Source organism: Mustela erminea, chromosome 13 (assembly GCF_009829155.1).
Source record: "Mustela erminea isolate mMusErm1 chromosome 13, mMusErm1.Pri, whole genome shotgun sequence".
Classification (NCBI taxonomy): Eukaryota; Metazoa; Chordata; class Mammalia; order Carnivora; family Mustelidae; genus Mustela; species Mustela erminea.
Window position 1 is genome coordinate 30,800,649 of NC_045626.1, and position 16,193 is coordinate 30,816,841.

The following is a 16,193-nucleotide window of genomic DNA, read 5'->3' on the forward strand; positions in this document are numbered from 1 at the left end:
TTGTTGGTTGTTAGATATTTTTTAAGAAAAAATAAACAGTAAACATGATTCTTCCAGGTGCTGCAGATATAAGACAATAAACATAAATTGTCCTCTAATTCAAAAGTGTGCTTTACTTTTTTGCATTTCTTTTTTTTCTCAAGTTTTATTTATTTAAATAATCTCTACACCCCACGTGGGGCTTGAACGCACAACTGAGATCAGTCCTATGCTCTTCTGACCCTATTTTTTTTTCTTTGCATTTCAAAGCTAGAACTATTGTATAAAATTTAAAATGGGGCATATTTGTTAATAATCTCCTTCACTTTATCCCTGTTACTTATTATTAAATGAATATACCAAGGTGAGATTATAGTAATATTCTCCCACACCGTTTCAATTCCTCTATAAGAACAGGAATCATGTCAATCACTGGCAAAATTAAGATATTCCAGAATGCCTCCTTTCCTACAGCAATTCCTTATACTTCTGCCAAGAACTACTTCAACTGGTCTGCAATTTCCAGAGAAGAATTTTCCTTTATTTCATATTTAAAGTTACAGATGACTCCCAATAACAATAACTAGAATTTTTATAAGAATAACTAGAAAAATTAGTAGAGACATACATGAGAATGGTTCCTAAAAAATAAAAGCCAATGTAATTGAATGACTATTCTGTGCAAAAAACACTTCACATGTAGTATTCCACCGGACTCTCAGGTAGACAGTATCTCTACCTCTAAGATGCAGAAACAAAGGCAGAGCGAGTTTATGAAGCCAACCAACCCAGAGTAGAGTCCCTTCACTGATGGCAAGGGTCTCATGCTGCCAGAAAATCTCATGCCACTGCACATAACCATTATAACTCTACTCCTTTCTCCTCTTGTAAGTGACCCAAATATACTTTTGAAAAAGCAGGCAAGGAGAAAATGTCTCTATGCAATTAAAAAGTAGTCACATTTAGTACTTCCTTTTAAGTACAGAATTTAACTACTAGGAAACTAAGAAGGACACAGTAGAACAACCCACAGCCCTGATTTGCACTTATTTCTTCACTAGATTGGGAGTATGCCAGATGATCCAACAGCTCTGCAGCTTCAGGTTGGGGAAGTAAAAAAGATGTGGATAAAAAAGATGTGTCCTTCACTAAAAAGTGAAGGACAGTTCAATGGAGGGATGTCTTAAGGAATATCTTGAATGAACTAGCTCTCCCACTTCTGAATCCCAAAGGTGCATCAGTTCCTTGAGTTTAACCCTTTATTTTCTTTGATTTAAGATGTCTGACAATGGGGCGCCTGGGTGGCTCAGCAGCTTAAAGCCTCTGCCTTCGGCTCAGGTCATGATCCCAGGGTCCTGGGATTGAGCCCCACATCGGGCTCTCTGCTCACCAGGGAGCCTGCTTCCTCCTCTCTCTCTGCCTACTTGTGATCTCTGTCTGTCAAATAAATAAATAAAATCTTAAAAAAAAATAAAAAAAGCTGTCTGACAAGTCTGGAACTAGTTTTAAGGACATGAAAAAACTATAGGGCAGGAAAATCAAAACTTTAGCTTAATTTATCAAAACTTACATGCTTCTATAAGTGCTGCAACACAGACTATATGTATTTTGCATAGAATATTTATATTTATATTTCATATTTACCAAATATGAAAAAACCATCCTTAACTACATATAAATGGCTGATTTGGCATCATATATACTGACCAGGCTACTTGTTACTGTTCCATAAATCCTTAAGGTTCTAATCCTTTTCTTCAAGATACCTTCTCTCTGCTCTTCAGGTCAAAGTTTAGATCTATTCATGTGTGTGCGCACACATGCATACACACACACACACACACACAGTCTAAAATTCCAATTAGTACTAAATATTAAATTTTGTCTTTAATAGCATTTTGATGTATATTCTTCTTGCATCCACACTCTCAGATGTGTATATGCCCCACACAAAAACCCTGCAACACATTTCTAGACTAAACTATACTGTCTTTCCTAAGGAACACAGAGATTTCATTTATATGTAATCTTTACCCTTTGTCTTTCAAGGCTCAAAATACATCATTACAAGATTAATTTAACATTCATTAATAAAAAAGACTCTTGCTTAAAATAATTTAGTATTTAGCGTCTCTGAAATAAGAGTAACTTTCCTTAAAATAATAAAGCAGATATTCCTTATTAAATATTTTTAATTCCAATTAGAATTTTAAATTTTTTCCTTGTACTCATTTCCTAATAATTTAATCACAGAAGTGATTACAACAAAGGAAAAATTTTCACTCATCAGAGTAAAAGGAAGAGTTTTAATGTAAACATTATTTCCTTGCTGAGTTCATTTGATTATCTGAGCTGCAACAGAACAAAAAAATTCCATTACTTGAATAAAAACCAGAATTTAAAATAAAGAATAAGGGGTGCCTGGGTGGCTCAGTTGGTTAAGGGTCTGCCTTTGGCTCAGGTCACGATCCCCGGGTCCTGGGATCAAGCCTGGCATTGGGCTCCCTGCTCAGCAGGAAGCCTGCTTCTCCCTCTCCCACTCTACTTGCTCGTGTTGTCTCTCTCTGTCAAGTAAATAAATTAAAATCTTTAAAAAAAAACAAAAATTATAAAAATTGAACCCCTATCCAACTACTGCTAAAAGAGAATTAATGCTATAATTGTTTGTAATAAGACACAGGAATAGTAGAGAAAAATAAAACCTACGTTACAAAAATTCAATGTGCATGGATGTTATGGCTTATATATTTTTTTTAATTTTTAATTTAATTTTTTTAGAGTTTCTTAAAATTAACATATAATGTATTATTTGTTTCAGAGGCACAGGTCTGTGACTCATCAGTCTTACACAACACACAGTGCTCACCACAACATACACACTATCCAATGTCCATCTCCCAGCCACCCCTTCCCTCCAACGGATTGTATGTTTTAATAAACAAACTTTGTATGCACCAAAGGTAATTTAATTTTATAGTTCATTTGAAAGAGATCTTCACACAATTTGTAGCTGCTTGTAATATATATGTTTGTTTTAAAGTTTAGTCAAAAATCAATTAGAGAGGGGTGTTTGGGTGGCTCAGTCAGTTAAGCATCTGTCTTTGGGTCAGGTCATGGTCCCAGGGTCTGGGGATCAAGCCCAGCATCTGGCTCCCTGCTCAGTGGGAAGTGTGCTTCTCTCACCCTCACCCTCTGCCTCTTCCTGTGCTCATGCTCTCTCACTCTCAAATAAATAAATAAAATTAAAAAAAAAATCAGAGAAAGAACACATCCATTTATTCTTCAACACAAAATAGTATTACCTCATTAAATTACTATGAATAAATTCATTACCACAGTTTAAAAGATTTCCTTATTACTGATTTAAAGAAAACACAAATGAAAAAGCACTATCAAGTAGTTATGTTTATCCATTAAACTATTCTATTTCTCTCCCTCACCCCATTTTTTTAATACAGATTCACCTATATCAGAAGCTAAGCAAATTTAAAACTCTCTGAAGATAGGCAATTGTCTTATCAATACACTCTCCCTAGTAACAAAGTTAATAATATGCTAGGAAATACAAGTTTTCTTTTCTTTTTTTAACTGAAGTATAGTCAACATACAACGTTATGTTAGTTTCCAAATACGTAGGTTTCTTATCTCAAATATTTTAACTTCCCTTTATTCACTAGGACAATCTACAGGAGTTGACTAAACTGTTTTATCCATACCACATGTTCATAAGCTATCTCCTTTTCATTTATTCAGAAAAAACTGACACACCCTACTTCGTGAGCCTTTCCTGGCCACAAATTTTAAAATTTCCAAAATCAATGTCAACTCAACAAATAATTTTCCTCTCTCATTTATCTCTAAACACTAATCATGATTATTATGTTATATATTTTATTCATTTTACCCTGTTTCTTTTCTGTTTCCCTTATTAGAAGGTAAGCTCCATGAAGGCAGAAAATTTTGTTTTATTATTACTATAACTCAAGCACTAAGACAGTGCTTGACACTTAGTAAATAGCTAAATAAATACTAGTAAGTATTTATCAAAGTAAGTAAATCTTTAAAAAAAGAAAAAAACTAGTATGATCTATTTGCTCATTTTTGGAAATTAGTCTTCCACCATGCTTTAATTATACTTGTACATACCACTTTGCTTTATATCAATATGCATTATTTTTATTAGACTACTTGGGTAACTTTGTACTAAATTATTAAAAGGATTCAAGCAACTTATGTGGAAGCTTCCTATGGCACAAAGCAAAGAGCAGCACACTAACCTACTACTACCAGGTACTTGATGTTTGTGATTCATGATCATATGTTTTAAATTGTGATTCCACCTCATATTTTTGGGCAATTGTGTTTTCTAAGAAATAAATAAATCTGATTTGAAAATATCATGTATTTCATATGTAAGTATGCAATTTTCAAAAAATTAAAACTAAACTGACATATACTAAATTAAGTTATGGAGACAAGAAAATATTGTTGTACTTCGTTATGATGACTCAAGTAATTTAAATAATCTGTACTACTCTCAGCTTCAAATATGCTACCCTATTTCCGTAGTTAGTTTTCATTCATGAGGTCAACACAAAAATTTTCCAAGTGGTAAGACTTTGAAGTAATGTTAGCAACTATGATTTCAACAAGGTATAAAAATCTGTACCTTATTTTTAAAGATTTTATTTATTTATTTGACAGACAGAGATCACAAGTAGGCAGAGAGGCAGGCAGAGAAAGTGGGGGAAGCAGGCTCCATGCTGAGCAGAGAGCCCGATGCAGGGCTCAATCCCAGGACCCTAAGATCATGACCTGAACCGAAAGCAGAGGCTTTAACCCACTGAGCCACCCAGATGCCCCTAAAATCAGTAATTTTCTAAAAGAGAAACAGAAATAGAACAAAAGATCTAATAAGAACAGCGTAACTAGCAGAAGAAATTGGAAGTCTCAATTTAACAAATACCACTAGAGAACTTTCATAATTGACCTCTGAACTTGAGTGGAATCAGGAAAAAGTGACTATATGACCAAAGATAAATGGATTTAAAGTACACATCAAAAAACAAGTCCTGAATAAATCAATGCAAAAAAAAGGAGGGCCCAACAATATTTGGAAGCTAGTACACCTATTAATTAGTCCATCTGGGCTGCTATAACAAGGGAAATTTTCATCAATCAATTAGATTTCTCGATGAATGAGCTTTAGCCAATTATGACAAAAGGAAGTCATGCTAAAAACCAGTGTGATAACTAGTCTATTTCCTGTGGGGAGAAGAGAGTTTACTGAAACAGTGCTTGCTGGATAAAATAATTAGTGAAGTCTTAAAAAGAGCATAATTTTCTTAAATGGCTCAATAATGAAGTATTTCCATTAAAACCCCCTCTCAAAAAAAAAAAAAACCTCTCAATATTTGTGATAGACTTATAAAACTAGGTAAAAGAGTTTCTTATTTGTTTGCAATGGTATGAATACTTGTGCTCCTTTCCCCCCAAATACAAGTTGAAATACTAATGCCCAATGTGAAAGATACTGGTGTAGAGCCTTGGGAGATGCTTAGGTCATAGAGTGGAACCCTTAAAGAAGAGATCCCATAGAGCTCCCTAGGACTTCTGCCAGCTGAAGATACAAGAAGTCTTCACCCCAAAGAGGGCTCTCATCTGACCACACAGGCACCCTGATCTTGAACTCCTAGAAATAACTGTAAGAAATAAATTTCTGTTTTTTATAGGTTATCCATTCTCTGGTACTTTCTTATAGCAGCCCAAACGGACTAAGACAATGTTCAATCTCCAGAGAAATCTTTTTTCTTTTTAAAAGATTTTATTTATTTATTTGACAGAGAGAGAGAGATCACAAGCAGGCAGTGAGGCAGGCAGAGAGAGAGAGAGAAGCAGGCTCCCCACTGAGCAGACAGCCCTATGCGGGGCTCAACCCTAGGATCTCGAGACCATGACCCAAGCTGAAGGCAGAGGCTTAACCCACTGAGCCACCCAGGCGCCCCAGATGAATTTTTAAAATAATGTTCAGAGTCTACTATATCAGAAGTTAGAGCTTTTTGGTCCCAATTATTACTTTCATCCCCCATAGAGACTCTATCTCTGAGACTGCTACTGTCCTTTAGTAATTATATATTTCTGTAAGGCAAAAATCTATACTATTTTTCAAGTTCAATACTGATAATCACACCGATATTGAAGATCATCTTATGTTATCTTTGAATTTTAAAAAAGTCCTTACAGAGGGCAAGTACTATGATGAACACTGGGTGTTATATTCAACAATGAATAATAAACATCATATCAAAAACTAATGATGTACTGTACCTTGGTTAATTGACTTTAAATTAATAAATTAAAAAAATAAAAAATTTAAGAAGTACTTCTACTTACCACCTCCTACCCCACCTCCCCCACCAAATCAGAGAATCAGAAGCTAATTCAGACAAAAATCTTCAAATCCGCTGCCCTTTCTCCCATCTCTTGTTAGAATTCATGATACAACAACTCTGAATCACTGTTCATCTACACGAAGACTACCCTTTTTTCTCTTCCTTGTAGGCCGAATTAAAAGGCAGGTCTCTACTCTGCTGACACAGTAAGAAACCCCTGTAACCAAGGATATGGATGGGAAAGATAAAGAAAGGGATTTTTCTTCCTAGTTAGAACTATAATAGTTTGTCTTTGATCTTTAGCATGCATAGCATAGGAGTGCCAGGAATCAAATATCCTATCAGGAGTATTAAAGAAGAGCTAGAAAAAAAAGAGCAAGGGCAGTAGTAGTAAGCTTTCTCTGTAGATACAATGACCTAGTCATGTGACTGTGGGTATTAACAGAACTGGCTTGACTGCAGGGACAGGAGAGGCTGGTACATTCTGGAAGGTGAAAAAATTATATAAAATGTTTCTTTCTTAATTTATGTTACTTAAGAGTCTAGAGTCAGGGACATCAAGGGGAAATCGGTTATTAAAACCTTAACATCCTTTACATATGAAAAGAAGACTATGATACCTAACATTGTATAAAAATTACCTTTTTCACAGTTTTATCCGGTTCAAGAGCAATATCTGGAATGTTTGCATCCACCATCAGGGAAAACAAGTTCAAAATCAGGTTAGAATACCTATAGGAGAATGAGAAAGAAAAAAAAAATAGTAACGCGTTAGTTCTGCAGTTCTTTCTTCTGCCAAGCATACTCCTAGAAGTAGTTGTACTTGGATCTTTATGATGACTCCTATAGATGTGCCATTGTCAGCTGTCTCACTGAAAAGCAAGCCTTAAAGAAATATCTTATTCTGGGATGTTGATATAATGTCCTTTCTAGGTTCTACACTATGGGATAAACTTTTGGAGTAGCCATCTAATGGCATTCTTTTCATTTTTACATTAAGGATATTCTTTTTAGGAGAAATCTAAGGAGAATCCACTTTATATCTAATTAGCATTTACTAAACACTGGAGATCTGTCTTTGCTAGATGATGTTAAGAATCTGCTACCTTAACGGGGTGCCTGGGTGGCTCAGTGGGTTGAAGCCTCTGCCTTCGGCTCGGGTCATGGTCCCGGGGTCCTGGGATCGAGCCCCACATCGGGCTCTCTGCTCTGCGGGGAGCCTGCTTCCTCCTCTCTCTCTGCCTGCCTCTCTGCCTACTTGTGGTCTCTGTCACATAAATAAATAAAATCTTAAAAAAAAAAAAAAAAAAGAATCTGCTACCTTAAGACTACCTCAGCGTGTCATGACTAAAGGAAAGAAAGAGCTAAACAGTCATCCCACTAATCATTCAGGAATATTTCCCCAGGGATATTAATCACCATCTTGAACCACAGTGGCTTGTCTGGATATAAGCAATCCTAAATGAAGGAGAAAATAGCTAGTACTCTACTATACTAAGGATAGGCTAAGTATATCAATAATATCATCTCTGGACTATGCTGTTTCCTATAGAAACTAAAGGTTTATCCTCACCAGTCCTCAAACTCTTCCACTTCCTCTCCCTCTAGAAAGAATGGTGTTATTCCAAATCTTCATTTCCAGAGGTGAAGCCTTGTGGGGAAACGTTTAAGTGTATACTGGGGACAATTCACCTCCTCCTTCAAAACCCTCTCTCCTTAGAGAGTTATAATTTTTCTGGATGGCCCTTTCTTATCAAACTTAGTGATAAGTTTCTGGATGGCCCTTTCTTATCAAACTTAGTGATAAGTTTGACTTTGGGGATGGAGGTGAGCAAACGAAGCTTTGTTTTTAATGTAATAAAGCCTTTTCGCTGATCTCAGTAAAAGTTTCAACAAGTACCTTGCATGTCTCCTTTAGGGATGGAGGTTGGGCATTAGGTGATACAGCACCTTTACTCTAGCCATCTACTTATGCACTATATAAAAAGGTACAACTTTTTACCTGAAAACTGGTTACTACTGAACTATAATGATAATGGAACCTGAAGACAAAAATGATTATTCATATAAACTTCAAATTACCTATTTTATCAATATTTTTGAATTTTATATTGTCCATAAAAATCAAGAGGGACTGTAAGTGGGAAAAAAAAAAAAGAGGGACTATAATAAAAACTTATACCTTGAAGTCATCTTCTAATCAAATTAGGATAACTCACTTAGACTCGTACAGTAATAGCTAAACAGCCTTAACTTAGCTTTAAGTTATTCATTTCCTTAAGGGAATTTATTTTTAAAAAGCATTATCCCAGATGTCATTCCATTTCTACTCATACAGTAACTGTGTTTATTCAACCAACAAATATTTACTGAGTATTCACTCTATACATTGTTTTAGGCACAAGGGATATAGTGGTGAACTGAACCAACAAGGTCCCTACATTCATGAAGTTTACATTCTCGAAGAGAATGGGGACTCACAAAATAAAATGATAAACAACATAATTTCATATCTGACTGACTGATAAAAATGTTTTTTTAAAAAGGAAAACTGAGGGAAATAGGTCACAGATTGATAGGTTAGGGAGAAGAGCCATCTTAAGCAGGTATGATTTTATTCTAAATGAGCTGGGAAGCAGCAAATGAAGGTAAAGTTCGGAGTGACATACTCATATACATTTTTGTTTTCTCTTTTTTAGGGGAAATATGAACACACTCCCCCACTACCACAAATTATGCGGTCAAGTTTCCCACATTTGGGGGAATTTCAGGGGTAAGCATATCCAGAGTGCAATGAATAAGGCTTGCTGTAGGAAAATCACCTTCGTGATCATGGTATCTCCCCTGCCAGGTAAGTAGGAGATGTATCAAAAGCTTGCACTGCCCATCTTGTGGGAATGGGGAATGGAGGTAGGGAAACTATTACACTGATATCTGGGTAGAAAAGAAACAATACAGATGTTCCCAGGCTGTACTTTGGAAATGGACTGGAAGACAGTTGTTGATGGTTTCAATGGAGCAGGGGAGAGAAGGCAGAGGAAATGAATATCACCAAGGATTCAGCCTAAGCAATGGGAAACTACTGTTGATCATCACAGTAAGAAAGAGAATGAAGAAAGAGCAGAATTTGGGACAGGGAATCAGTAATATTCTGTTTTAGACATACTGAGTTTGAAGTGCCTACCAGATTCTTAGTCAGGATGTCAAGTAGACAGAGAACTCAGAGGAGTTATCAGGGCTGATGGCATCAGTTCAAAACACTGGCATCTGGATCCTAATTAAAGTCACAGGTCTGGATGAAAATGCTGAAAGAGAGTTTGGGGGGAAAATGATCTAGAACAAAAAGGTTTATACTGATAATGGAACTTCTAGACAGTTGAATATGTAAAGGTCAGAGAGAAGAGGGAAGAAATCAGTAAAGCAGAAGTAGCCAGCAAGGCAAGAAAAAAAAAAAAAAAGGAGCAGGTTGCACCAAATCTAAGAAAGGTTTTCAGGAACAAAGGAGTGCTCAACTGTGTCAAAGATGTTAGGAAGCAAAGTGGCCACTAGATTTGGTTTAGGTAACTGTTTACTTTGATAAAATTAGTTTTAATAGCAGACAGAGTAAGGCTAGAAGTCTTCCTGGAGAAGGCTGAAGGAAGAAAAGGAGCCAAATCAGTGGAGACAGTGAGAACAGGTCTTTTTAAAGCAGATGGGCTGTGAAAGAGAATAAATAATTGGGCAGGAGTACAATGTCTAGTAATACTCCTGACTTACCCCACTAGACGCCAGTGGCGCTTACCTAGCTGTGACAACCAGAACTGTCTCCAGACATTGCAAAATGTGCTTTGGGGGAAAAGGAAGTGTAAAAGAGCTCCGGTTGAGAACCACTACTTAAAACCAATGGTGATGGAGCGCCTGGGTGGCTCAGTCATTAAGCGTCTGCCTTCCGCTCAGGTCATGGTCCCAGGGTACCAGGATGGAGCCCCATATTGGGCCGCCTGCTCCATAGGAAGCCTGTTCTCCCTCTCCCACTCCCCCTACTTGTGTTCCCTCTCTCACTGTCTCTCTGTCAAATAAATAAATGAAATCTTTTTAAAAAATGGTGAAAACACCAAGAATGCTGGCTTTTCTTTAGTGACATATAGCTGATGCACTGCAGGAAAAAGAAGACACACAGTTCTGATTAGAGATAAAGTATCAGCAGGTGAGGTTACAGGACTGGATAAAAATTGTGCAAGAAAGTTCAGAGAAGGGCAGTGATCATAGTTTGAGGCCATAAAATTCAATGGGGAAAGGAGAAAAGTGAGACTGTAAGGCAGATTTTATATGGTGGAAGGGTGGCAAGACTTGGATGTATGAGGTTGCAGAATTCCAGGAATGAGTATAATGCAAAAATAAGCTGTAAGAATAGAAGATGTTGGTAAGAGAGTGGAAAGCTGGTGACTGAAATTTTGGAGGGTTACATTAATGGTACTGATGAGAAGGAGTGGACAAGTTTGGCTCTACATGAGGAGAAGAAGGCCCCCAGAGGTCAGGTCGTGGCTGGAACATGCAACATATGAATGGTGAAGTCACAGCAGTAGTCACGAAGAAGACAATACAAGTTTTCAAGGAACATTGGGTGATGGGGAGATACATGATAGGTAGCAGTGGGGAGGATATCTATTGGTGTGATCTCATGGTGTGTGTGCTATCGCTTTTCTTTAAGCAAGCAAGGAAAGACAAGGTTTGGAAGTTGCAAGAGGGAGCATGGAAGGCACCAAGCTTTGGGACATGTAGGATACGGAAACCAAGAAGAACCACTTGAAAGGACTGCAAGGACCATGGCATCAGCAAAGTACAGCCAGCTGCTATGTATTACATCAGGGAAAATTTTCAATGAACCTTCAATTACTTGCATTCTACTCTGTTGACTATACAGGTTTTCCCAGTCTTGCCATAGGGAATCTCAGAATATATCACTGGGTAGATTCACACAGTAACACAGGGAGGGGAAAACAAGGCTCGGTTTTGAAAGAGACATTTCAGATGTTCTAAAAACGGGTTGCCCATTAGACTTACCTGGGAGCTTCTTAAGAATATCAGTGCCATGGTGCCTGGGTGGCTCAGTGGGTTAAGCCACTGTCTGCACCTCAGGTCATGATCTCAGGGTCCTGGGATCAATCCCTGCATCGGGCTCTCTGCTCAGCAGGAAGCCTGCTTCCCTCCCCACTCTCTCTGCCTGCCTCTCTGCCTACTTGTGATCTCTCTCTGTCAAATAAATAAATAAAATCTTTGGAAAGAAAAATATATCAATGCCCTAGCCCAATCCCAGACCAAGTAAATCTGACGGGTCTCAAAACTATTTTTCCCCCTAAAGTTCCCCCAGGTAATTCTAACGGGCATCCAGGATCTATGATAAAATGTTTGCCTTCATGGAAGCATATGTGTGTTTCTTTTCTAAAAGGCAAACATTAATGTTTTCTGGAGTATCTGTTGGTTTTAATTAAGCCACCCACACTGCTATTATTGTAGCAAAAGAAAACAAAATGTAAACAAATGTAAAATGGATATTCCATAAGAAGTTTAAACATCCAATTATTTTGTAGAAAATCTGTCACTACCTTAACTGAATTAATCTTTTACATCTGTTGCTATGAAGCTGAATTTTCCATTTAAGATAGGACACATGACCCCCCTCAAAAGAAAGTATATGTATTAAATAGTATAGTCATTCAATATTCTACACAGAAAAATAGATTTAAAAGTTTACTAGACATCTTTAAAACCATTATCAAAAGAAAATATAAGGTCATCCAAAGATGGTCTAAATTGTTCACTGAAAACCTTCAATACTAGAAAGAGAGATGCATTTAAGCACATCAAGTGAGGTTTCCTATAGTGTAGACCCTATAGGGTCTATTTCCCCTACAATATATCCACTTTGCATGCAACAAATATCAAGAATCCTACAACAAAGATTTATTTCGTAAGTGTAGTACTTCAAGGAGGGAGAACAATGAACATAATGATGAAAGGAAGTAGGATCAATAAAGCCACGCCCATTTGGTAACTATGCAAACATTCTCAGACAATGTAAAAACTTTATTTGATACAGTCAAATGCATTCCTAATTTCAGTATTTTTACCGGAAAACTTAGGCTGTCTTTGTATCCTAAGTGTATTAATGTTTGGTATATATGTGGGTTAAGAGAAGGAATTACGTTTTCCTTGGACACTTAAAATGTTAGCATTACTCTTGCCACAAAACAGTATTCAAAAACCAAATTTACCAATAATTGGTGTGTTAGGTATTGATTAATAGGAGATGACAATGTATTCTGTTATATGGAAATCAGAACACCATAAAATGTATTCTGACATCTATACAATTGTAATCATTCATAAGTTAGTTCAAAAGGAACTGCTCTGGTTACAAGGTCCAATGTTAGTGAACGATTTCCTGCTGCAGAAAATGATCAACCATCCACAAGAACCAAGAAAAGAAGGTGGTTTGTCATACCTACAAATCCTAATTTTAAAAAATGCCAACTAACCTTAGCTCTAAACACACTTTTTTAAGTATCAGGTTAACTCTTATGGTATAAAGGCAAGTCTTTACTAACAGAACCATGTTCCAAAAAACAGTATTAAAAAATTAATGTTGGGGCGGGGCGCCTGGGTGGCTCAGTGGGTTAAGGCTTCTGCCTTTGGCTCAGGTCATGATTCCAGGGTACTGGGATCGAGCCCCGCACCGGGCTCTCTGCTCAGCATGAAGCCTGCTTCCTCTTCTCTCTGCCTGCTTGTGATCTCTGTCAAATAAATAAAATCTTAAAAAAAAAAAATTAATGTTGGGGGCATAAGTGTCCAACTCTTGATTTCTGCTTAGGTAGTGATCTCAGGGTCCTGAGATCTAAGCCCCACATCAGGCTCTGTGCTCAGCATGGAGTCTACTTGAGATTCTCTCTCTCTCTCTCTCTCTCTCTCCTTTTGCCCCTCCCCACCACACTCTCTCCTTCTAAAATAAATAAAATCTTTTAAAAAATTGAAAGTATGAAAAATAAATGTAGATTAAAAGATTAGGGTCCCTTGATCTTAACCGAAGTACAGGGAAATCTAAAAAAATAAAAAAGCAGTTTTCATGAAGACTTAACATAAAACTATTTAATCTCTGATTTTTCTTAGTAGTGATGAAAGTTAACTTTGGCTCCACATTAATAACCTGCCTGTTTTTTCATTCTACTGAATTGCTACTAATCCATTATCAATGACAGTTTATAAAGCACATTGTTTTCCTTCTGCTTTTAGTAAGATAGAGCATCTTTGACATTTCTCTAGTTTTCATATCATTCTGTCTGTCTTGTCACTGAGAATGCCATGGTCCCATCTAGTTTTCAGTAGGCTTTGACTATTTTAAATTAAAAATTCCAGATATTAAAGTGGAACTCTGATCTCATTTCTCTGAAAGTGCTTCCGCATCAACAGACAAATCAAAGAGCACGGATCTCATTATTCTTTCAGCTTCTGTGGTAAGTAAAACTGAGTCACTCTGCCACCTAAAGGATAAATAGTGCGGCCGTTTGTAACATGCACGTCAGAGTTCTTGACACATGGTACAGACTGAGTTAACAATGAAGGCCTAATGAGTCACTGCAGAGATGAAATCTGATTATTTAATAGAGGACAGCCATTCTCCTAGGACAAGCAGCATCAATATCACCCAGGAACATAACCTCACCCCAGGTATGAGGCAGAAATTCTGGGGGTTCTCATTTAATAAACTCACAGAGTGTCTATGTTCTAACCACTGCATGAGTAAGTGAGGTTACAATGACACAAGACAGAGCTGATGTGCACAGGCAACTTCCTGTCTACTAGTTATATATTTTCACTGGGAAGAAGTGAAAGAAGGTGTGCATCCTGGGCTGGGAGTTTCCACATAGTTAAGTTGGGTAAAGTGATCCTGCCATTTTTGACTAATGACCAGAGCCATGTCCTAAATTTAACAAACATGACTTACTTTTTTTTTCCTGATGATATATGTTAAGTCCTAAGTAAACTAGGATGGAGAAAGCAGAGATGGAGTGGCACTGGAGAAAGAAGAAAGGATAGAGAAAAATAAACTTTTTTCCTTTAGCAGGATGACTGATGAGGTGCTAAAAGACACAAAATCATATGTAACATTTATTCTTCCATCATTTAACAAACTTCTAAATGTTCCTTTAGAGCAACTGAAACTAAGGCTGATAAAGTTACTACAGAACAAAAATGAAATGATACTTTTATTTAAAGTATCACTTTAAATAAGCTTAATGCTTCATTCTGTGATAAAGAAGTAGGGAGAGAGCTTGGGAGAAGGAAAAGAACTCAACCTCGTGATTATAATCCTTCAAGACTGGCTTCAGGGAGATGTGAATGGTTATGAAGCTTCTTAATCTTTTCTCCATCCCAACAATGTCAAAGTATACAGAGTGTATTTTACTAAAATGATTTTAGCCCACTGATTTTGAAGCCTCCATGTGTGCCTAATCTTATGTAATGTTAGCTTCCTATTTGGTGGCATTTAGCAATCAAATAATTCGTGGGAAAGCAAGAAATTCTTTTTTCTTTTGCTATCAGTTTATCAAAATAGATACCATGCATTAAGAAATACTCTGCCTGTGTCATTCTGGAAAAGAGTGATGCTAAAGAACGTATGCATTTGAACAACTCCTTTTCTTGCTCTATGAAATGAATTTATTCTTTACGTCAAGCAAATCAACTTACCTTCGAAGGTGGAGAAAAGCCGTGTAACACTGTTTACGGAACTCTTGGTACTGCTCACTCTGGGTGCCCCCCATTCCTTCTACCATTTCTTTATTCAGCTTCATGGGAGGAGGAAGAGGCTTCGGATCCCGACCCAAAATATATCCGAAGTCTATGTGGAAGAGTTTGCCTGGATGTTGATAAGAAACTCATTTGTTTCCAGAAATGTCTTTAAAAACTGAGAAGGGAATATGTCATATAACTGGTATAAACAGTATCTTTTGATAAAGAATATTAATTCATGATGAAGTCTAGTAAATTGTTTAATCCTCTAAACCCAGGCTTAGGAGTGGTCTTCAGAGCATTTTGCAGTTCATTTTAACTTACATTTATTTAGATGAAACTACAGTTAAAATAATCTCAGGGTAATATTAATTTATATTCCACTTTTAAATCTTCAGAACCAAAGACAGCCAAAGGCTAGATAACTTTTAAAGGTATTAGCAGAAATCAGTATCCTGTAACAAATTTCTCATGCTGAAGTTTTACACAAATTCCATTCATAAGCAGAAGATCTCTTCTTTTAAATATTACTGAAATGAATCCTTTAACTTATCACTATTCCCCTTACCAAAACAAAACAAAATCCCCCAAATTTCAAAATTATATTCTTAGCTTCATCTGAACCATTTTTAACTAATCCATGTCACTTGGTAGCTGCAGACTAGGAAGCCACAGTATTTATGTCTGCCGAGAGCTGACGACAGATACAGTGCCCATGATGACAAACCCTAGGACAGTTACCTAAACCCACAGACAAGATATATAATAAGAATGTGACCGATCATTCACTAGAGAATGACTCATCATTTGAATTCATAAAGCATCCTGTGACTTACAAGTAGGTAAAAAAGAGGCATATATTTTAACACAAAAAGTAGCTCCCTGGATCCTACAACCCACGCTCTATCAAGGAAGGGATTTAGGCCTGTTTTGCGTATCCCCAGCCTCAGAATAGTTTCTGGCACACAGTAGGCACTCACTGTTGAATGAAGGAATGAATTCATTTAAAAAGCCAGCCAGGGGTGCCTGGGTGGCTCAGCCATTAGGCATCTG

The 16,193-nt window shown here is 36.9% G+C and overlaps 1 protein-coding gene, 1 long non-coding RNA gene and 1 other non-coding gene across 8 annotated transcripts in view; 1 reads left to right on the top strand and 2 right to left on the bottom strand.

Annotated features, from left to right (window-relative positions):
• The window catches only part of PIK3C3 (phosphatidylinositol 3-kinase catalytic subunit type 3), a 140,405-nt gene that overhangs the window by 10,699 nt on the left and 113,513 nt on the right, over positions 1-16,193 (bottom strand). The window contains exons 22-24 of one of the 4 annotated variants that reach the window (XR_004277973.1): positions 15,099-15,267; positions 9,556-9,676; positions 7,016-7,103 (exon numbers count right to left, since the gene is read on the bottom strand). Coding sequence is in view for 2 of the 4 variants with exons in the window: in XM_032310044.1 (XP_032165935.1) it covers positions 7,013-7,103; positions 15,099-15,267 (260 nt within the window). In the remaining 2 variants the exon portion in view is untranslated. Of the gene's footprint in view, positions 1-7,012; positions 7,104-9,555; positions 9,677-13,519; positions 14,423-15,098; positions 15,268-16,193 lie in introns of those variants that run through there. The other 3 variants (XM_032310044.1, XM_032310045.1, XR_004277974.1) reach the window with 3 other exon arrangements.
• LOC116571743 lies at positions 5,585-11,389 on the top strand. 3 transcript variants are annotated; one of them, XR_004277975.1, is made up of 3 exons: positions 5,585-5,683; positions 9,071-9,222; positions 11,066-11,389. It is a non-coding gene; the product is annotated as an uncharacterized LOC116571743 (long non-coding RNA). The 3 variants fall into 3 exon arrangements; XR_004277976.1 differs by having other exon boundaries at positions 9,071-9,144; positions 11,062-11,389; XR_004277977.1 differs by having other exon boundaries at positions 9,071-9,144.
• LOC116572576 lies at positions 9,067-9,230 on the bottom strand. The gene has a single exon (XR_004278423.1). It is a non-coding gene; the product is annotated as a U1 spliceosomal RNA (small nuclear RNA).